The sequence below is a fragment of the Ursus americanus genome, chromosome 5, assembly GCF_024610735.1.
Source record: "Ursus americanus isolate L20-20 chromosome 5, mUrsAme1.1.p, whole genome shotgun sequence".
NCBI classification, from domain to species: domain Eukaryota; kingdom Metazoa; phylum Chordata; class Mammalia; order Carnivora; family Ursidae; genus Ursus; species Ursus americanus.
In genome coordinates, this window is record NC_142131.1 from 54,681,652 (window position 1) to 54,704,871 (window position 23,220).

The following is a 23,220-nucleotide window of genomic DNA, read 5'->3' on the forward strand; positions in this document are numbered from 1 at the left end:
TTATGAAGATAAGACATGACATGAACCCAAATGTGTTGTATAAATCTGTGCTCCTGGGGTGTCTGGATGGCTCAGTCAGAAGAGCATGTGACTCTTGATGTCGGGATCTAGGGTTCAAGCCCCACGTTGGCTGTAGAGATTACTTTAAAAAAATCTTATTTAAAAAAATAAAAATCTGTGCTCCTAACCAACCTCCTACACTGTTGCCATATTAAACCCATATCAAAAAGATTGCTATAGTCTCAAACTTTAAACTTAGTTTTGCATGTTTGGTAAAAGAAAAATAGAAAGCCCATGGTGAATTAAAAAATATGGACAGAGGTGCCTGGGTGGCTCAGTTTTTCAGGCATTGGACTTATGCTCAGGTCATGATCTCTGTACTTAGTGGGGAGTCTACTTTTCCCTCTCATCTCCCTCTGCTCCTCCCTCTGCTCATGCGTGCGTGCTGGCACTCTTTCCCTCTCCCTCCCTTCATGTAAATAAATAAAATCTTTAAAATATATATATAGACAAAGGCAGTAGAAATTGGAGAGGAACTAGTTGATTTACAGCTGGCGATCCATACAATGTGGCTAGCTTAGCAATTCCCAGAAATGACTTGACTGAGCTTTAAGTTGAGCTTTTTGAGCTTGAAAGGGGGATGGTGGGAATCCTTGGCCACCCATATCCTAGGCACAACCCCAGTCATCAAATACTGGGACGAAAGCTCCTTGGGGAGCATACCCTCTAAATCCCAGCAAAGAGTATAGCATATAGTAGGCAGTCTACTTCCTGGTCCTACACTGAAAGTAATTCTCTTAAGTAGGGGTGATGAGATGGGTGGCAGGCATTTGGTGCACAGTGGGTGTTCTGTCTGGGAAAAGTTGGACAGTTAATTGTGGTTGTATTGCTGCTAGGGTAAATGACAGCAGCTTACCTCCAGCAGGTGGGCTCTGAGTTTGTCTTCTCTAGGTGGGGATGAGCTCATGGAATCTCTGGCTCCAGCTGGCCAAGAGAGCCTGCTTAAAGTCTCAGAAAGCAAGCCAGACCCAGTGATTCTCAGCCCTAGTTGCACATCAGAATTGATATAATTGTATTTGAATCAGTCTTTCTGAAACTTGAGGCTCCCTCTTATAATCACCACTACCCTCACTGTCCCTATTCAAGAGCGATTGAATCAGAATAGAGGAAGGAGAGATCTTTTTATATATGAGCATTTAATTTTTTTGTTTTGCTCTTTTAGAAAGTTCTCTCAAGGATTCAGGGTTCTCATGCAAATAGTCGTTGTCGTTTTGTTTTTTTTTTTTTCCAGCTAGTTTTCAAAAGTGTTCTTGAGCGTTATTGCTGATGAACCTTGATAAAATCTTTACAAGTCAAAGAATGCCTAGATTTTCTTTGCCTGCCATTCATCAGAAGGCACATTGAATCCAAAGGGTGCAGCTGTATGAGACCTAAAGTTACACATACCCCATAGTCCAGGCTTTTCTCTGATTACCTTGCATTTTTTGCCTTACAGGCATTTCAGTCCTGGCACTTCAGGTGACCTTATACATGTTTCCCTGTCCATAATGCTCAGGGTTCATGAAACCTTGGATGAATAACTGGTGGCACTACCGTAACCTCCCGTTAGGGAGAGAAACTTTTCTTCAAAGGTTTATTTGAGACTGAAGGAAGGCAAAGCTGTCAGCTCTTTAAATTCTCTTCCTTCCTGAGTTTTGCCTAGTTTTATTTACTGTCCGCATTTAGTCTATTTACAATTACTTCCTTCTGTCTCGCAGTTATTTTGTTGTTCAGAAGTTAGTCCTCTGGAGGCACTGATGAACCCTTGTGTGATAAGGGAAAGTGCCCCAAATATGGTGAGAGAAGGAATCCAAGGGCAAGGCCCTGGGAAGCCTTATATGCCACATTGTTGTATGCTTTGTCTTGCTTTGCCCAGTTTTTACAACCTGCATGTGAATCATTGCTGTACCTCATAATTCACTGACTCTTGAATGAGAGCCTTTTGATTTTGGAAAAAGGATATAGTGACAAAGCACAACAGTAGATGAAAAATGTTAAAATTTTAAAAGGATGTAGTTTGCATTATGTGTCCAGCAACTCCTTGGTGAAAGCTTTACTTTATTTCTTCCCTGTGGGTTGTTTGGGTTACCTTAAAATGAAATATTCAGCTTCCTTGATTTTATTTTGTTGTTTACACAAACTGGTCTAACAACCTTGATTGGCTTGCCTTGGGGGTAAATCAGTGTTTATTTTGTTTGGAAACTTTCCTGGAAAAACTTTAATCTGCTTCTGTTAAACCCAACATACACAAACACAACACATAAAATCAGGTATTATAAAGTAGCCTTTAAATGTCTGGTAGAGGCCGTCCACTTAATAAAGATGAATTTAAAAACGTAAGGTGTGTCCATCACCACCATCCCACATGGAATAGAAAAAATGCATAAAGGGAAACTAGTGGAAGGTACTTTTTTGAGCATTAATCAAAATTCAAAAGGAGTAAGAGGCCAAAACTAACTTTCAAGTAGTGTTTCGGATTTAGCAATTTACCACTTTTTTTTTGGCAAGCCTACATTTCTGAATTACTTATGTAGAAACCTATAGCAAGATTATATTCTTAGGTGTCTTCGCTATATGCTCTCTAGAATGTTACATGGATGTAAGTGTAAGGTTGGTTGTCCAGCTGTGATGCTGTGCAGCAAAGTTGCTTAATGAATGCTTATCTGCTTAACCTATCTGCAGTGGAAAGTAAGTAGCTGCTTATCTTAAGGTCATTGCTTTGTCCTCTGCATGATTATCTTGCTTTAAGGATTTCCTTCAGGCATTTTGGGTTCACTCAGTGAAATTGTCCCAACTTCCTCTTTAACCTCAAACTTTCCATCCTTTGGGGTTTGGTGCCTGTTTGCTTCCCAAGCTAGTGAGCTTCACCCCTGCTATCCTTGGAGCCCCTTCTTATTCCATTCCCTCCTGATTGCCTCTTTGCTAGTTCCATCTCCTAGGAAACTACTCTGTAAATCAGAGCACGTCAGCTTTTAAAAACTGAGCCCTTTTGAGAAATAACTCCTTTGGTCCCTAAAGATTCCAAGAGGGTAGGGTAGAGAAATATGTTCTCTTGAGAATTGTTAATCTGAAAACAAGCACAAGCTAGTAAAATCGGTATTAAAATATCTGTCTTCTTTTTTCCCCATCTTCTGTATTTTCATGTTGTGCATGTGCATAAATTGACAGCCTCTTTGTAGAGACAGGTAAGTAGCAGCTACAATAGAGACCATGTTTGAAGTTAAATTTACTTGCCTAATGTTTCCAGCCCCTCCCAGAGCAAACGCCTCTTCTCCTTGACCTGTAGAGTTTGACATAACTCCATAAAAAATTATGAGAAAGGGTCTCTGGAAATTTCTTTTTAGAAGCCTAGCAAGATAAATTATTGGAAGAATAGCAGTTTGTTACAGTTGGTTGCTTAAAAATAGGATCCAGCGAATTCACTGACTGTAAAGACCATTTTTCTTTTTTTGTAATAGAAGATACCAGTTTGTTTCATTTGGAAATTGTTTTTCCATCTAGTTCAGAAACTGGAACATGGCCACAGGTAGAGTAGTATGTAGAATTTTTTATTTCTAGACACCTTGTCCTGGTTTAGATAAGTTCCTTTTTGTAGTTATACTGTGAACATTAAAATGAAAAACATTTTAGAGAGTGATACACCTGACTTAATGAGTGTCTGTGTGCACTGAGCAAGGGATTGTTTTGAAGCAGCTTTGCTTTGTGGTCATTTTGATTGTGTTTGTGATGCCAAGTGAAGCTGCTCTTTATAAGTCGGCCTGATTCTCTGGTTTGGCTAGAATACTTGCTTCCCAACCCAAGGGGTGACAGCAGAGCATATAGCATACTTTACCATGTACTGTCTGTCATTGATCAACCTGTATCGAGGAGAGTATCACAAAAGTTATGAACTGGCCTTCTGGGTTTTGAACAGAAGCCCCAACAGAAATAGTGCCAGTTTCAGAGGTAGAAAATAAGCTGATAATCTGAGTTTAACTGTTTTGATAGTTGGAAGGACTAGATAAGGCAGCTCGTCTGCTTAGAAACTTTCAAAGGGCAGGGTCTTGTGTAAATAAGGTCCCTTTTTACCACTAATACTGAGGAAAAACAAATTTGCAAACTTAATTTTACTATATGTAATATAATATAAATTGGCTCAATTTATACTGTAGCTATGGTAAGAAAGGCCAGCCATTAGATTTGGGGTTATTAATTTCCTATATGTGTGTGTTACTGATTTGATTCTGTTCATATGGCCATTCATTCTCCTTATAAAACTGATAATCCAGTTTTTTTAGCATAAAATTAGCAATTTATTGTTTATTGTTAATTTAGTTAACACAGATTAACATTTCTCAGAAAAACCTTTGGCTTTTCTAGTAAGCTGTCAGGTTAAAAGACAAAGATTTTAAAAGGAGTGTCCTGTTCTGAGTCTTTCCCATAGATTCTTTTTTAGTAACAGCTTTATTGGTATACAGTTTTATATACTGTAAAAATTATTCCCTTTTTTTTTTTTAAGATTTTATTTGTTTGAGAGAGAGAGAGAGCATGAGAGAGGGGAGGGTCAGAGGGAGAAGCATACTCCCTGATGAGCAGGGAACCCAATGTGGGGCTTGATCCCCAGACTCTGGGATCATGACCTGAGCCAAACGAAGGCAGAGGCTTAACCAACTGAGCTACCCAGGAGCCCCTATTTATCTATTTTTAAAGTAAGCTCTATGTCCGGCATGGACCCCAAACTCAAAACTCTGAGATCGAGTCACATGCTCCACCTACTAAGCCAGCCAGGCACCCCTAATTACGTCCCCCACCTTATTTGGGGGCGGGTTGGGGTTTTGCTGCTGTTATTTTGAAGAATTTATTTAAGTAATCTCTGCACCCAGCATGGGGCTCGAACCCACAACCCTGAGATCAAGAGTTGCATGCTCTTCTGACTGAGCCAGCCAGGCACCCTCTTAATTACCCCCTTTTTAAAGGACACAGTATACTGGTTTTTCAGGAGTTCTGCAAGCAGCACTATCTAGTTTTCGAACATTTTTATCAACCCAGAAAGACTCTTCCCTCCCCCATACCCATTACTAGTCACTCCCTATTCTACCTTGGCAGGCTTTTTTCTGCCTCTAGGTTGCCTGTTCTGCACATTTCATATAAATGAAACCATAAAATATGTGGGTTTTGTGACTGCATTTACTTGGTATAATGTAAAATATCCATACTCCATTCCTTTTTATTGCTGAATAATATTCCATCATATGAATATATACAACATTTTGTTTTGTTCATTAGTTAGACATATGATTTTTTCTGCTTTTTGACTGCTGTTACTAATGCCTCAGTGAACACGAGTTTTTGTGTGTACGTATGTTTTCACTTCTCTTGAGCATATACCTAGGATGGTATGCTATGGATGGACTGGCTGGATCGTGTGGTAACTACTGAACCTTAGATGATTAGCAAATATTTTTTCCCACTCTGTGAGTTGTCTTTTTACTTTCTTGATGGTGTCCTTGAAGCACAAAAGTTTTTAATTTTGATGAAGTCCTGTGATCTTAATCTATTATTTTATTTTAAAGATTTTATTTACTTATTTTGTCAGAGCGAGCTCACAATCAGGAGGAGCAGCAGGCAGAGGGAGAAGCAGGCCCTGCCCCCCCACCCACCCCTAAGCAAAGCCAAGCAAGGAGTCTGATGTGGGACTTGGTCGCAGGACCCCGGATCATGACCTGAGCTGAAGGCAAACACTTAACCAACTGAGCCACCCAGGCATCCTGATAATCTAATACTTTAAATAGTAACTTTTCCATGCTGTTTGGGTATTGACAGTTGATTATATTGGCATTTCCTAAACTTAAGAAAGAGAGTCAGATGAGAATAGCATCTTAAGGAATACAACTTACAGGAACCTTTTTTGAGAAGGGGACACCTAGATAACCCCCTCCCCCTGTGATTTTAATATGCATCCAAGGTTGAGAACTGCTATTTTAAGGAGACAAATGTGTGCTTTAAATTTTTTTTATCATAAATGAACTTTTTTTAACTTCTGTATTGTGGCAGAGTACACATAGCATAAAATTTAACCATCTTAGCCATTTTAAGCGTACAATTTAGTAGTGTTAAAAATACATTCACATTGTTATGCAACCAGTCTCCAGAACTCTCATCTTGTAAAACTGAAACTATACTAAACAACACCCTATTTCCCCTCCCCCCCCAGCAACCACTCTTCTGTCTTTGTGAATTTGACTACTCTAGACACCTCATATAAGTGGAATCATACGGTATGTGTCCTTTTGTATCTGGCTTATTTCCCTTAGCATAAATTTTCAAGACTCATACATACTGTAGCATGTGTCAGAATTTCCTTTAAGACTGAATAATATTCCACTGTATCCCTGTGGCACTTTTTTGTGTTATTATTTATCCATCAGATGGATAGATGGACATATGAGTTCTGTCTGTTGGCTGTTGTGAACATTGCTGGCTATAAGCATTAGTGCACACGTATCTTCGGAGAGGATAGACCCAGAAGTGGAATGGCTAGATCATATGGTGATTCTATGTTTAATTATGTGAACAACTGGCATGCTGTTACCCATAATGGCTATGTGATTTAACATTACCACCAGCAGGGCATCGGGTTCTCCTATCTCCACATCTTTGCCAGCATGTTACTTTGTTTTTTGATCATAACTATTTTAATGAGTGTGAAGTGGTTTTGTGTTTTGATTTGCATTATCCTAATGATTAGTGTTGAGTTGATATGTTTTGATAATGTAGTTTTGTGTGTCCTTCATGTAGAACTGGAAATACTGAAATGAGATACTGCTAATAAGTATCTTCAGATAATGTAGCTAAAAAGGATGATGTTGGCTTCAGTATCAAGGTTAGGTAAAGGTTGGTGGCTGCTCAAAAGGGTCTTCCCATATGGCAAGGCCTTGGTAGTAGTGTCCTCCATAGTTCAGAAATTGGTCCTTGTTGTTAGTTCCTGAAGCTGGAATTTGAACACCCAGAATTGACCAGGTCCTCAGTGTATGCTGTGTGTGTATATATCTTTTCAAAATCAAAAGTGATTAATATGTAAAGTACATTCAGAGATACACATAGAGTGACTGTGTGATTTCCTAATTGGGATATTTGTGTGAATTCCAAGACACTCCTTTCCCATTATTAGATTACTTAGGATGCTAAATTAGTGATTATAAATTTTCATGGTGAGCTTGGAATTTGAAGGGGGAAGAGGTGGACAGGATGATATTCAGTTGTTATTTCATCTAGACTTTGTAAAAGACTTGTTGCATCATCCTGTGATGGCTTCTCCCACTGAAAGAACCGCCAGATTCCAGGCATCTGCCGGGGACTCTGTCAAATTCCAGCCTGTTGTCACCCCCTTGTGACAGTTTCTCTCTTTGCCCTTGAAGAATGAGGTGTTTCCTGAGCATCCCTTAAAGTGTGTCTTTTTCTTTAGCTAAGATTCATTCAGCTAATTGAGTACTGGGGTACCTGGGTGGCTCAGTTGGTTAAGCGTCTGACTTCGGCTCAGGTTATGATCTAAGGGTCCTGGGATCGAGTCCAGCATCAGGCTCCCCACTCAGTGGGGCACTGGCTTATCTTTCTCCCCCTGTTTGTGCTCTCTGTCTCCCAGATAGATAGATAGATAGATAGATAGATAGATAGATAGATAGATAAAACCTTTAATTAAAAAACAAAGAATTGAGTACCTACCATATTCTGAACATTCTTCCTAACATGCATACTTTGATTACACTGGTGTAAGTTACTACCTTCCTGGTCACTTTGGGAGTGATCCCGTTTCTATTTTAGGGGAATTTCAGTAGCTCAGTTTACTAATGATAAGCATGAATTTAAACTCTTCACTCTTCACTTACATACATGGTACTTGAACCTCTAATGTTATTCTTTCTTCCACAGCAATGGCACAAGCATGATATCATTGATCATTCCTCCCAAAGACCAGATTTCACGAGTGGCAAAAATGTTAGCAGATGAGTTTGGAACTGCATCTAACATTAAGTCACGAGTAAACCGCCTTTCAGTCCTGGGAGCCATTACATCTGTACAACAAAGACTCAAACTTTATAACAAAGGTAATCTAGAGCTTGATCATTTTCCTCCTGTACTTTATCTTGGTTATATTTTCCATTTTGATCTTGCCATGATGCTTTTGGTTACTAATGGTTTTTCTCAGACATCTGTCAGCAATGTCCGTTTGGCCTTGGAATTTAACACCCGCCCCCTTTTTAAAGTACTTTTCTTTAAAGTAGTAGTTGCTTAAAGACAAAAATCCTCCCTTTTAAAACATCTCAAGAATTTTCAAAATTAGGGAGAGAATTCTGCAGGAGAGATCTAGAAATATTTCTGCTTTATTTAAATTAAGATTTAAAGAAGCCAGGGACATGGGGCGCCTGGCTGGCTCAGTCGGTAGAGCATGTGACTCTTGATCTCCAGGTTGTAAGTTCAAGCCCCATGCTGGGTATAGAGATTGCTGAAAAACAAAACCTTTAAAAAATAATTAAAAAATAAAGGAGCAGGGACAGTAAACTGCTGGAATATTTTCTGTTAATTGAGGAAAATTAGCTGTGGATTTAAGTAGAGAAATTGTGTTTTTTGCAGTACCTCCAAATGGCCTGGTTGTTTACTGTGGTACAATTGTAACAGAAGAAGGAAAGGAAAAGAAAGTCAACATTGACTTTGAACCTTTCAAACCAATTAATACGTCATTGTATTTGTGTGACAACAAATTCCATACAGAGGTAAGAAGTTCAAGCACAGAATATTGTTATCATTCCAGAAAGAAACCACATACCCATTAGCAGTTATTACCAGTCCTCACCTCATTCCCACCCCTCCCAAGATCTCTCTTCTCTAGGCTATGACTGATCTTTACTGTCTCTAGACTCGCTTATGTTGGGCATTTCATACAGTGGGTGACTTTTTGCAACTGGTTTAACTTAGCATCAGTACTTCATCCCTTTTTATTACCAAATGATACTTGTGCATTTTATCTCTTCATCAGTTGATGGGCATTTGTGTTGTTCCCACTGTTTGGCTATTAGGAATAATGCTGCTCTGAACACACATGTACGGATTTTTGGGTGACCGTATGTTTTCATGGGGGAGAGGCAGCTATATGCTTAGGATTGGAATTTCTATGCTAACTCTTTAACCTTTTGAAGAATTGCCAGACTGTTTTCTAAGTCACAAGGCTGGCTGTTTTCAAAAAATAAAAGACATTACATTTATCATGACACAATGACATAATCATTTCAGCATGTTTGAGGAAAGTGCTAAACTGAGTTTGGAGAACTGGTTAGAGGTGAAGATGTAATTGCCTAACCTAATCTCCGTCTCTCCCTATATACCCGTGATATTTAGCTGTATTTCTAGCACCCTTAGTTTCTCAATTCACAAATTATAAAATCTTGAGGCCTATAAGAGCTTTCCCCCCCCCCCCCCGTGAAACTTTTGAGTGACAGAGCTGCCATAAGATAAAATTTAAGGGTGGAAAGGAAGCCTCATTAGAGTGACCTGAATCAGTCAACAGTAGAACAATCAGGAATTCACAGCTGGCTCCTAGTTCAGTCTTTTGCTTTTCATTGACCTAGGGAAAAACCTCTACAGTGGAATTAGAACTGACAGTTTACAGTGGATGATTTCTGCTAACTTGACAGGAAGTCCAATTCCAGTTGGATCTTGGTTTGTTGCATAGATGATTTAGAGTGTTCTCTTGGCTATCTTGCCAGCCTCCTTCGGCAAAAGCTTCATTGGGAAGGCTCTTATCCAGTCCCACTTACCTGTATCTAGTTTCATGAAAGCAGATTTTGAGTCTTGTTAATTTAAATAATACCTGGTACTCGTGTTATCTAGCTTTAACTTACTTATTAAGCTAGCTTCATTGGTATTTCTAAACCTTAACTCTTCAAAGTTACTGTTTAATCTTGCTAGCTTTGTTTACTTTGGCTTTTAATTGATATGTTGATAACTAGATATGAGTGTGACATATTGCACCACACAATTTACGTCCTCTTTAATCAGGATAATTACACATTCTTATGAGGCATAAGTATTCCCTGATGGGCAGAATTACTGAAAACCTAAAATCAGTCAAGCTGCTTAACAGATTGTGACGTAATGTGCGTAACATTCATGTCCTAATGCTAATTATCAGACATGGTATGGTTAAAGATTGATTCTTAATGATTAATCTGCTTTCTCATCAATTCTTAAAGGAAATTTTCTTCCTTAGTTAAAATGGAATGGGTATTTCTTAACTCCAAAAAAGCCTGGCCCCTAGCAATTAGTCATTTACCAGGTGCACAGACTCCCATCATGAAAATTCACCCATCTATATGGGTTCACAGACTGTTTAAATATTTGCTCTTTCAGGAGGCAGAACTATGGGGATATAGTTATATGCTAACCCAGAAGGAGGGGTTTCCCCCATAAAACCGAATCATTTAGCTATATAATACCTTTAAAATAAGATTGAGTTTTATATCCTGGTATCATTAAGGAGGCTCAAGCCATAGGAGTTAAATGAAACATTTCAAAACTATATCTTTTTCTCTGGGTTTTTTACTCATGTACTCTACTCTAGAGTTGATTTGCAAGATACTCTTCGCTATAATGAATACTGCCTTTTGGCGCGGGTGGTTGTATAGAAAAGTCAACTTTTGGAGGTTAGGTTTTTTTGTTTGGTGTTTTGTTTTTGTGTGGGGGGGTGTTTTTGTTTTGTTTTGAGGTTAGACTTAATTTGAACATTATGTTCCGTGGATTGCCATCACTAAATCAAATCAGGGACTAGAATGAATCTGAACCCTATATATGAGTTGGCTTTGTATTCACGTGTCCAGGTCAGGTTTGTTGAAAGACTTCACATCAATATTGTTGGTTTTTTTCCCTGCATCTGGTTCAAAATTGTATATGAGTTACATATTCATAGTGAAGTCTAAATTATTCCATAAAATGGCTTTTCTAAGTATTCATACCATTCTGGATGGGGTGAAAGCGCTTGTATATGTCCTTTTGGATTTTGTCTTGACCCTCGAAAGGTTTTGGGATTTATTGTGTGGTACTTACGTTTGCTTTTCAGGCCCTTACAGCACTACTTTCAGATGACAGCAAGTTTGGCTTCATTGTAATAGATGGTAGTGGTGCACTTTTTGGCACACTCCAAGGAAACACAAGAGAAGTCCTGCACAAATTCACTGTGGATCTCCCAAAGAAACATGGTAACACAGGAAGAGAACATGAGCCCATTTTCTTTGTATCTAGCAATAAGGAAACAAATAGTACAGTTGACCCTTGAACAACATGGGGGTTAAGGGGTACTGTCTCGGCTGCACATAACTTTTACTGAAAAATCTGCATATAACGTTTGACTCCCCAAAAACTTACCTACTAATAACCAGTTGCTGGGAAGCCTTAGCATTAACATAAATAGTTGATGAACACATCAGTTATGTTATGTTGTATTTTGCATTATATTCTTTAAGTTAGAGAAAAGAAAATGTTATTAAAATCATATGGAAGAGAAAATACATTTACAGAACTGTACTGTGTTTATCGAAAAAAATTCATATATAAGTGGACCCACACAGTTCAAACCTTTATTATTTAAGGGTCAACTGTAGGGGTGCCTGACTGTCTCCTTTGGTGGAACATGCAACTCTTGATCTCTGGGTTGTGAATTCAAGCCCCACTTTGGGAATAGAGATTACATTTAAAAAGTCTTTTTCCCCCCCTTCTTTTAAGGGGGGTCAGCTGTTTAATGGAGGGGAATAAATCCAGAGGATGGGAGAGGCATCATTAAATGACTCATGACTCCTTGGTGCTTGTGGCTCTTCTTTTGATAAAATAATTAATAATTACTCTCTAAAAATGTGTGTCAGTTTATGCCAAACATTTAGTTAATGAAATAGTGATTTTTCTCTTTGTCCTTTTGTTGGGTAATAGCATGGTTAGTTTTTAATTAGCAGGTTATTTTATACTTTTTAGTGATTGCCCTTTCCCCCCCATGTTTTGTGTCAAAGGTAGAGGAGGTCAATCAGCCTTGCGTTTTGCTCGTTTAAGAATGGAAAAGCGACATAACTATGTTCGGAAAGTAGCTGAGACTGCTGTACAGCTGTTTATTTCTGGGGACAAAGTGAATGTGGCTGGTCTTGTTTTAGCTGGATCAGCTGACTTTAAAACTGAACTAAGTCAATCTGATATGTTTGATCAGGTAAGTGAGAAGTCAGTGCTCTGTTAGTTAAGTTGCTAGGTGGGAATAAGTGGGTCCATTGAGTAGTGGGACATGCACATCTTTTTTTGGTTTTCAGGTGATACAGTTCATGTTTAAAAACCTAGCTCTAAAAAACAAAAAACCACCTAGCTCTGAACTGGTAGAATTCCAGGTGTTTAAGAACCATTCCCCCAGGGGTGCCTGGGTGGCTCAGTCAGTTAAGCATCTGCTTTCAGCTCAGGTCATGATCCCGGAGTTCCAGGATCGAGCCCCACATCGAGATCCCTGCTCAGCGGGGAGTCTGCTTCTCCCTCTGCTCTCACACTCACTCTCTTTTTCTCTCTCAAATAAAATCTTGAAAAAAAGGAAAGAAAGAAACATTCCTCCATGCTTTTCTGGGTCTTTTTTCTTTTTCAGAACCAACCTTTTTTTTTTTTTTTTTTTTTTTTTCTTCTTTTCCTCTAAGGGTTTTATTTACTTGGGAGAGAGAGCAAGCATGAGCAGGGTGAAGGGCAGAGGGAGAAACAGACTCCCCACTGAACGGGGAGCCCGATGTGAGGCTCTATTCCAGGACCCTGGGATTATGACCTGAGCCAAAGGCAACACTTAACTGACTGAGGCGCCCCCCCCAAACCAACCATTTTTATATAGAATCGTTCTGGTCCTGTGGGAGGCTCCTGGTTTAGTGGATTGCCATAATTGGCCTCCAAATGAAGGGTGACTTTAGAGAAACTAGGGGCTGGTTTTTCTGGTCTTTTTCTGATTTATTCCTGGAGGTTAATAAAGTAGTGAAACTCTCAGCAATATGACAGAGCTGATTAGCTGGAAGCATTTAATCCAGAAAGATCTTTTGGTTTGTGACATGGGCTTAGACATAACACTGTTCCCAAGATGCTCTCCTGGAGAAGGAACAGCATTATGGTAGAAGTCCCAACCAAAGAAGTGGTGGTGTACCCTACAAATTTATATGGCAGGGACTGACAGTCTCCCGTTTCCTTAACAAGAAACTTAGTCTTATTGATGATTAATGAGTTGGCCTCTTATGGGTCTAATTGAATGTGTGATGTAATTGGCTAGGGAAGTTTGCCCTTGACAGTGTTGCTCACTGAGACCTGCTGGTAAATAAATTGGGTTCTTTCCCTGTATTCTTCCCCTTAGACTTCAGTGTTCATAATGCTGAGCTTTGCATGCCATTAAGAAGTAGTGGTCTTGGGGCGCCTGGGTGGCTCAGTTGTTAAGCGTCTGCCTTCGGCTCAGGTCATGAACCTGGGGTCCTGGGATAAATCAAGTCTGGCTTTGGGCACCATGTTCCGCGGGGAGCCTGCTTCTCCCTCTCCCACTCCCCCTGCTTGTGTTCTCTCGCTCGCTCGCTCTCTGTCAAATAAATAATAAATAAAATCTTTAAAAAAAAAAAAGTAGTGGTCTTGGTGTTTTGAAATACTAATGATGCTTTTTTTTTTTTTTAATGTGTGTGTATGTCAGAGGTTGCAATCAAAAGTTTTAAAATTAGTTGATATTTCCTATGGTGGTGAAAATGGATTCAACCAAGCTATTGAGTTATCTACTGAAGTCCTCTCCAACGTAAAATTCATTCAAGAGAAGAAATTAATAGGTATCAGTGAAATCCAGTTTACTTATTCTGTGAAATGTTTTTGTGTGTATAATTGTGTGTATACAATTCTATGTATATAACAAGATGCTGAAAAGGTAAAAAAGGAAGATTTGGCATTTGTATTCACTTCCTCAGTGGAATTATTAATCTTCCTTTAGTTATGAGTTCTAATAAATGTGCTTATATTCTATTGTTTTTACCCTTTGGCAATAGGAACCAAACTTCAATCTTATTTTGCATATTATCCTTTGTAATAGAGTGGTGACTAGAGAGCCCAAATTAGAGATTAATCTGGCCATTTTTTGGCTTTGTTTCTGATTTAATGGAGCACACATACTTTCCCAAATGGCTGTGTATTTGGTCCAGCCCTTAACCTCTTGAGTGGAATTCTGGAGCCTCAACTAGAGTGGTATGATTTTTCACTGACTTTTGGCACTTAATCATTTTTAAGTTGATTATTTTCCCCTCTCTCGGGTTTTGAGCAAGAAAGTCTTTATCTACAAAGGAAACTTTAATATGTGTACTTACTGACCTGTTCCTAATCACAGGACGATACTTTGATGAAATCAGCCAGGACACGGGCAAGTACTGTTTTGGAGTTGAAGATACACTAAAGGCTTTAGAAATGGGAGCTGTAGAGATTCTAATAGTCTATGAAAATCTGGATATAATGAGATACGTTCTTCATTGTCAAGGCACAGAAGGTATGAGAATTAGAAAATAAAATAAGATTGCTTTTTTGTTAGTGACCTCTGTTCTGGAAACCTGAGGTAGAGATTTGAGGGAGGTGGCTTCATTCTGCATAAATTGTTCTGCTCGAACTGATGAATGTCTGCTTAAGACTGTTAAATTTCCTGAGGACAAGAACTATATCTTGAATGTCTTTGATGTTTATGTATGGTAGGAGCAGGGTACCTGGTAGACACTCAGTGCATGCAGACTAATATGTTTATGAAAAGAAGGTTGATAGGAGGAATTCAGAAACCGTTTGACCTAACCTGACTTACCCCATGAGACTTTTATCTGTTAGTGTGTGAGAACCAGGTTAACACATTTTTTCCCCAATGCTACAGAGGAGAAAATTCTCTATCTAACTCCAGAACAAGAAAAGGATAAATCTCATTTCACAGACAAAGAGGTAAGTGGTTGTTTTCCTAATTTGCTGATACATGCAAGGGAACATAAATCCATGTTAGAGCACTGGTAGCATAGAGTATCTGCCTTGGGAAACCAAGTTTCATACTGTTGGCAGGTGGAGGGGTGGGGGGAGCAGCAGGAGGTGATCACCTCTTATCTGCTACATACCACTCTTACTCCAAGGAAGGAGGCCATGCCATGGTTACTGTGGTTCGTTATTTTTAAAGTAGTTAAGCATTCTTATTCTTGAAATAGTAGAGATTTGACTGACTCGTGCCTCTTCTGCACTGCGAATGTGTGCATTCTTCGCTCATTTTATCAGCTCTTACACTGAAACACCTTCTGCAGGTTTAGTCTAAATGCATCACCACAGCTTCACGTGTCACCTGCCCAGCACAGAACCCTTAGGGGTAGTAGCTTCCTCAAATTGTGAGTTGAAGGACTTTGTTTTTGTTTTTTAACAAGGCTACTCCTAAAGCAGTTCTGATGTGTCTCTTCTGGGTTGTTAAATGAGTGCTGCCTGGAGACACTTTACAACAGCCTGACTTTAGAAACAACAGGAACCAGAAGTTGAAAAACTGCTAAGTGTGTGTTGACATTACATCACTGAACCAGAGCCTGAGGAGGAATATTATTTGAAATAGAATTTCTACGCTATTAGAATTATATCACTAGAAACCACAATTCATATAGAGACTTGTACACCCACTTAATGAGAGGGAGAATGAGAATGACGATGGATGGGGAGGATAGGGTCACTAAGCCTTGATATAGCCTGATCCCATTTTTTCTGTATCTCATGGTCACCCTTGTAGACAGGACAAGAACATGAGCTGATTGAGAGCATGCCCCTGCTGGAATGGTTTGCTAACAACTATAAAAAATTTGGAGCTACGTTGGAAATTGTCACAGATAAGTCACAAGAAGGATCCCAGTTTGTGAAAGGATTTGGTGGAATTGGAGGTGAGTAGCAAGTAAGGAAAGTAAACCTAAGGCCAGGATCTCAAGCCAAAGCTTTTCTGGCTATCCCAAAGTCAAGTTACTTCAGGCATGGTGCACTTATCCACCAAGGCAGGAGGTTTCCTTGGTTGGGACCCTTTTTAAAAGATTTATTCATTTGAGAGAGGAGAGCATGTGCGCATGGTGGGGAGGGACAGAGGGAGATGGAGAGACAAACCCACGCAGACTCTGCTGAGTGCGGAACCTGATACAGGGCTTAGTCCACCACCGGGAGATCATAACCTGACCCGAGCGGAAACCAAGAGTCAGATGGCCAACTGACTGTGCCACCCAGGCACCCCATGGTTAGGACCATCTTTTATCACCATCTCTGTTTCCTGTAATTTTACAAGGGAATTGGGCTTTCCTTACTGAAGTGAACCTTCCCCATCCCATAAACACAGGTGATTTACTCTTTGATTTGCTTCCCCAGGTATCTTGCGGTACCGAGTAGATTTCCAGGGAATGGAATACCAAGGAGGTGATGATGAATTTTTTGACCTTGATGACTACTAGGTAGTCGACATGGGTCCGGCAAAACGTGCCTCACCCTCCAGCATCCAACCCAAGGAGCATACCCGTGGTGGAATCCAAACAGATCCCTGCCTTACAATTGGAACATTTCCAGAACTTAATCCATGAGCATTGGATATTGAAAAAACCGAAACAAAACCAGACCCAACCCTACACTTTGGTTTGTCATGGTGTCAGCGCAGCAGCCTACAACTAAGTTCCTAAAATGCCACTTTGGACTAATTTAAAAAAGAATCCCAGTTTTTACTTTTACTCGATGGTGAAATTGGTTGCTCTTGTATTTTATGAAAAAAAAAATGATTTTTTTAACCTTCATACATAGAATCAAAATACTTTAACTGCTGTAAACCTTCAAAAGTTAATAGAAATGAGATCATACTGGTTTGTTTCTTATTTTGATTGGAAAAAAATTAAATTGCTGCATTTCGCAGTGACCCATTTACATGGCATTCTCAGCTTAGACTGCATAAGAAGAAATACACACGGTGAAATGTCGGAACCATTTCTCTCTTGGTCTCTGTTTAATGTTGAAAGGGTGAGCTAATAGGAGGCAATTTCAACTTAACTCCCTCACACTACTCCTTCCCCCTCCAGACTGTCAGTTTTGAGGATGCAAACTGCATTGCAAAGTCAAACTGACATATGAAGCATTTGGGCCAAGTGCACTATTTCCTTCCATCTGTTTTGCAGGCGCATTTGTGCCCAGGGTTTGGGAACCCTTAGCATCAGTTGCATTGACAAGGGTTCCCATAATCTTAGCCTACTAGAAACCAGTTTGGGATGGATATGATGGGGCTTCTGTGCTATTGCTGGGATTGGGAGAAATAAAACATGCAATTTAAGTGGACACAAATTTAAAGAATATTTTATTTTGCTTGGGTCTGTCCTTGGTAAAAGGGAGGTGGTCGTGTTTTCCTTGTGTTGGATGGCATGAGATTATGTGAATGTTTTGATTTTTTAAAAATGAACTGCAAGGTTTTTCACAGGAACGACTGACAAGACATGTATGACTGTGCATGTAATTATAAACCCCTGACCTCCTGGTGGGGTTGGAGCATCTGTTTCAAATATGGGACTTACAAGCACCTCTCATATGAGAAATTATGGGAGGGGGGGTGGGGAGGGAAGGGGTGGGAAGGGATGGGATGAGACACAGCTTCTGGCACCAAGGACTTAATATGGTGGATCCAAAAGTGGGCCTGAAAACCTGAAGCTTATGCTTCACAGCTGGGCTCTAAGTGGGACTCCACCCCAGCTGATGTACAAGGTTATGGCGTGCCCGAGGTGGTGACAGTGAATAAAGTGTATAGGATGTGCCCAGTGGTAGCAATGAAGTATACCAAATGGACTTTGAAGGACCAAAGGTTTTAAAAGTCAATTGGTATCATTCCCACACTGATAGGGTAGTGGGGTGCATTTGGTTTTCAAATTGGGTACTTTTAACACTTTAGTGCCTGACTGCTGTTCTTCACTGACTTGACTCAGTCACTCGTAGCTTTATTGGTCTGAACCAGCTCCTTGTTCCCAGGTTGCAGACCTGCCTATCGTTCCAATAATCCTGTTTCACTTGAATGAAGGGAGTATGTCTTAACTGTAAAGCTTCTGGTTCTCACACTGTACTCTGAGGTCCAAATGACTGTCTTTCAATGTATAACCTAATGTCTCAACCCCCAGTGAGAAGAGTCAATTCTTTAATATTCACCAACGTGGGAGGCTTCACCGGAACAGGCTTTTGCTTTGGGCTCTGCTGTTTGTTTGCAGAACACCCAAGAGCGAGCAAACATGCTCTCTTCACAGCAGTACCTTAGGGTTTTGCCATTGTAAATGGGTCTAATGTGATATGACAAGACCAGAGAAATTGGATGTAAATTTACATTTTTGAATATGCTTGTTGTTTCACATGATACATTTAGGGTATGCAGCTCCTTTTGTAGTTTTTATTTTTACTATTTAAGTTTGGAAATGATGCCAAATTTTTGTATTTCTTTAATCAATGTGTTCTCTTTGGTGATATATATTGCATTATATATTGATGTGTGTATCAATATATACTGATATGTATTACACTTACACATACAAACACGTAAATAAGAGGGGGTGAAAACCGTAGCCTTTGCATTCTCTATAGCCTCTACAGAGAGATCCTAAGCAGCGAAATCTTGGTGTTGTGATGTACAGAAATGGAGAAGAGTATTAAACCATATTTAAGAATACACTTTGTGTGCTTGAGATTCTTTAGGATTGTTCCCTGGTGAGGTCTGAACCATGGAGATAGTATGAGTGAGCTCTCCAAGGCGTGTGTTAAGTTTAGTAATAGCTAATAACTTTTCAAGCCTTAGATTTTAGTTCTTTGTTACAGTTGCCTATGGAAAGGTATATGCAAAACATGCCTGAGGTCATGATCCCAAAGTTAATATCAGAAGAAGGAGGTTCACCTTGCTGGGATGAAACTAATTTGTAGCTTCCCTGATTCCACATGTGTACGAAAAGGGAAACCTGCCCCTTCTTTAAAACGCTGTTTCAAGTGTGTTGTCCCATGTAACTCAAGGTTTCACAGAGGTAGATGGTGTGCCCATTTTACAAGTGATGAAAGAGGTCAAAAGAGCTGAAGTAACAGCCCTGAAGTGGTGAAGCCAGATTTTACCCCAGGTCTAATTCCACAGTTGATCCTCTTTCTACTTCTGGTTACCTTGAATGGTCCAGACAGAAGTGCAGAAACTAAGCCTCCTTGTTCTCCCATACCTGGTATACTGGGTAGGAGAGTAATAACCTCATCCAAAAGCAAGCCTTCCAGGTTGGGTCAAGAGAAGAGAATTTCATTTGTTTTTCCCAAAGATTGAAGTGCTTAGAGTTCCTATCTGGTGTTTGTTTTAGGGAGCCTAGTTAAAAAACAAAAGTGTAATGCATTATTTCCTTTCTCCCTATTTAAGGAAATATATTTCACAAAATTGACCAGTAATGCTGCCAGATTTAGATGATAGCCTTGATGAAACCCAGTCACCCTCTGGGAAGGGACTGACTTGCCTGTGCATGGCAGAGGTATATAGTTTTTCCTCCTAATGGCATCCGTAGGTGCTGTTTGAAGTCAAAAGTTGGAAGGCAGCACACTAGTACTGGGTATGTGGGCTGTTGTTTGCTTGTCTGGGCCTGTAGCACTTGCCATCTTTTGTCCTCTGGCTCCAGTTCTCATGCCATGATGCTCCCAGACAGGCACACTGGATTGAGGGCTGAGTGCCAAGGTGGAATTTAAGCCTCATGCCAGCTTCTCCCTTGTTGCCAATTTGAGTGAGTGCCTGCTGGGACTCCCACCTGCCAAGTCCTACCCTGGTGGGACTGTGCCTCCAGGGACATAGGAAATGACCAGCCAAGGGGTATCGAAACACTGGATGCAAAAGTGCTGAGGACATGGCTGAACAACAGGAACTAGAGGTGCACATGAAAACAATTCACCTCCAGGGTTTTCCGATAATCAACTCTAAACCCTGTCTGGGAATGCTGTTTCAGGTATAATCTGATATTGCTTGGCAGGCTCATCCTACGCTTAGTTAAGAGCCCAGGTCAAAGAGTCACCTCTTTAGGACAAACACCTTTGGTTCTGGTTCTGCATGAGTTGGCCTTGTGATTTCAGGTAAGTTCCTATCCCTCAGTCTTCCCACCAGGGTAAGGAAGTCTGTGAATCTAAAGAGCCTTTCCAGCTTTAATGCTATCAGGGTAGCATCATGGTGAGCAAATCTGACGTAGGACTGGGATAGAAATCTTGGCTCTGTCAGTGACACTCTGGCAAATAATTTAATGTCTCTGAACAGCAATTTCCCTACCTGTAATAATGCCCACTCCATAAGGATTGTTCAGGATTAAATGCAGTAAGCATGTGAAATGCCTAGTACAATGCCTGGCACTTTGCAAGGGTTAAGACAGGAGCTGTTGTTATGGTCCTGCACTACCAACCTTGGTCCTTTGGAAGTAGCCAGGGTAGAGTGTGCGCTGGCAACCACGAGGTGGTGCTAGAGCTAAGGATACTGGCTGTGGAATAGATTTGTTGCTTCTGGTGGGGAAGATTTCTGACAAGCTTTAAGAGGTGCCTGGAACAGCTTGCTTACCCTTAAAGTTTCAAGAAATGGAGAGGGCAAACTACTAAAGGATGTAGGAATGACTGAACATCAAGGAGAATCCAAGAGTCTCAATCTGGGCTTTGAGCTACCCATTTGTAAAATAACTACAATCACCAACATTGGTTGAATAGCAGACACAAGTGCTGTGTGTGTCACAAGCATCATCTCATTTAATCCTTAGAAAAACAATGAGGTGGATATTGTTTTATATCTGCCCATCCAAGTTCATAAGCTACTAAGTGACAAAATCTAGAACTCAAAGACAAGTCTATTTGGTTACAAAGCCAACGTAAATGCAGGTCATTCCTCGCTCAAGGAGGGAGAGAACAGTTGAACAGTTGCCGGTACTGCCAAGATCGGTGGACTCACCTCACCAACGTTTGTGCTTTCAGGGACAACCAACAGCTCAGATTCATCTGGAAGGCACCCATCTAGCATCCTCCCCCCAACACATACAAGTTTTCACTGGTCAACCCAGCACAATCACAGCTGAGGATGGATAAAAGGAGCCTCCTTGGACTCTGTAGAAGATGATCCAGCATCTTCAGAGAAGAATGTACACACACAATGGAATTTCTGAGACTAGGGCATCTGCCCCTGCTCTTAATATGTCATCAGCAGAACAATTAAAGGAATTGGAATGTGGACTATAGATAAAAATACTGTATTAATGTTAAGTCTCCTGAATTTGATTACTGTGGTTATATAAGAGAATAACCTTTTTCTCAGGAAATATACATTGAAGTATTATAATAAGACCTAGTCATTAAGGAAAATTATGAAATTTCAGAAATATAGAAGTAAAACAGCATTATTTAACTATCTTTAACAGTTTAGAATCATCACAAACATCCATTATAGAACAGTGTGATAATGGTATTAGGTTCGAACTGGTTCACAAGGAATTTAAAACACAACTTTGGTTTAATTCTTCACTCAAGTTTGGTTTTCACTCAGGATGTGGGTTTGACTCAAAGGTCAACATTTAAAAGTTAGTTCTGCCACAGGGTTTATAGCTCAGGAGAAATCCTTAGCCAGTTAGCCAGTAGGGCTGGGGGACTATGCCTGGGAGTTGGGCCCAGATTGGAAAGAAGAGAGTAAAGGCAGGGCCAAGAGAGGAGCTGCTGTCACATGCCTCAGAGATAAAATCACTGTGGGGTTGGGGGCACCTAACTGGCTCAGTCAGTAGAGCATACGACTCTTGATCTCTGGGTTGAGTTAAAGCACCACATTAGGTGTAATCTCTACAGATTACTTTAAAAATAAAATATTTAAAAAAAAAATATCACTTTGGGGTTGGTCTGGTGCTGGATGGATGAGATGAGGCCGTGTAAAATACAGGGCTTCACAGACCCCTAGCTTAGTGAGCAACCCTGGGGATGGTGGGAAGGAGGCAGAGCCGTACCTGGGAGCCCAGAGCCCATTCTCAGGATAAGTGTGTCATTAAACACTCTAGTCCTTTGTCTTACAGTCAGACGTTTATACAGCTCTTCTGTTGCCCCATACTTTCACTTCTTAAGGAATCAAAATTTTAGTACTTTAAGGGGACCTTGCTACTTTAGTCCCCTTATTAAAAAGAAAAGAAAGCTGAAGCCCAGAGACAACATAATGACCTGTCATGCTTGTGCGGCAAATTAGCAAAGCCAACATGAACACCTGATGTTACAGCTCCAAATTCTTTGCTCTTAACACATGGATGGTCTTGTTATTCTTCATCAAAACTCCATTCTCCCCCTTGTTAGGGATGAGAAAAGGGAAGATCAGAGAGTGAGTGGCTTGATGCCAAAGAGAGAGCTGGGAGGGGAAATGTGGCCAACCTCCAGGTGGGGTTATGAAACCTGTTTTGAAGTCACTTCCCTGTGAGTCAGGGTTGGCTTAAGTGGGTAGATTAACTTGATTCTCCAGCCCCCAGGGTTCCAAATTAGCCCCATCTAGGTTTCCCTGTCAGACTTCCAGCTCTTCCACTCTACTGAGATACCCTGGGCTCAGCCCCTTTTGCTCAGTTCTCCATCCCCACACAAAGGAAACCTAGAGGACAAGCCCATTTCCCAGGGGAGCCTGGAGACCAGGAAAGGAGGGTGGAAACTTCAGAGAGAGGCTCTCCAGAGGACTGGCAAGGATCTTCTAAGGTAAAGGCAAAGATGCAGGGATATTCTGCTACATGGGGGAAGGTAGGTAGGAGATGGGAGCTGGGTTTAAGAAGGAGGAATAATCAGGGTGTGATGTGGGGACACCTGCCCCTGTTACATGGCTGTCCAGAGCCACTCCTTGGGAAGGGGTGGGATGCACCAACCACCTCAAGACACAATTCCCACTGAAAGGCCTCCAGAAAAGGACTCTATCGGTAACAGGGCAGGATGTCATCTAGGGAAGAGGAGGTGAAGTTCCTTTAGATAAAGTTGCATTCTTGTGCTCAGGGCTAGAGGCCCTCCTTTGCACCCCTGTCAAACTCTGATTCTGAAGATAGGTAGCACAGAAGAAAGGGGCTTCACCCCTCCCTGGGCAGCTGAGCAAATGCCGTCAGAAACCTAGTCTCCTGAGCTTTCTGTTTCTATAGACACAGTCCA

General features: G+C 40.6%; 1 protein-coding gene and 1 long non-coding RNA gene across 2 annotated transcripts in view; one reads left to right on the forward strand and one right to left on the reverse strand.

Moving 5' to 3' along the window:
• ETF1 (eukaryotic translation termination factor 1) overlaps positions 1–18,754 on the forward strand; it is a 29,244-nt gene extending 10,490 nt beyond the window's left edge. The window contains exons 3-11 of the mRNA XM_045794585.2: positions 7,948–8,123; positions 8,650–8,789; positions 11,129–11,267; positions 12,069–12,259; positions 13,742–13,871; positions 14,420–14,575; positions 14,945–15,009; positions 15,824–15,971; positions 16,441–18,754. Of these exons, the coding sequence (XP_045650541.1) occupies positions 7,948–8,123; positions 8,650–8,789; positions 11,129–11,267; positions 12,069–12,259; positions 13,742–13,871; positions 14,420–14,575; positions 14,945–15,009; positions 15,824–15,971; positions 16,441–16,523 (1,228 nt within the window). The 3' untranslated portion in view covers positions 16,524–18,754. The remainder of the gene's footprint in view (positions 1–7,947; positions 8,124–8,649; positions 8,790–11,128; positions 11,268–12,068; positions 12,260–13,741; positions 13,872–14,419; positions 14,576–14,944; positions 15,010–15,823; positions 15,972–16,440) is intronic.
• LOC148110114 (uncharacterized) overlaps positions 1–23,220 on the reverse strand; it is a 32,880-nt gene that overhangs the window by 3,430 nt on the left and 6,230 nt on the right. The gene's annotated exons all lie outside the window — the stretch shown is intronic.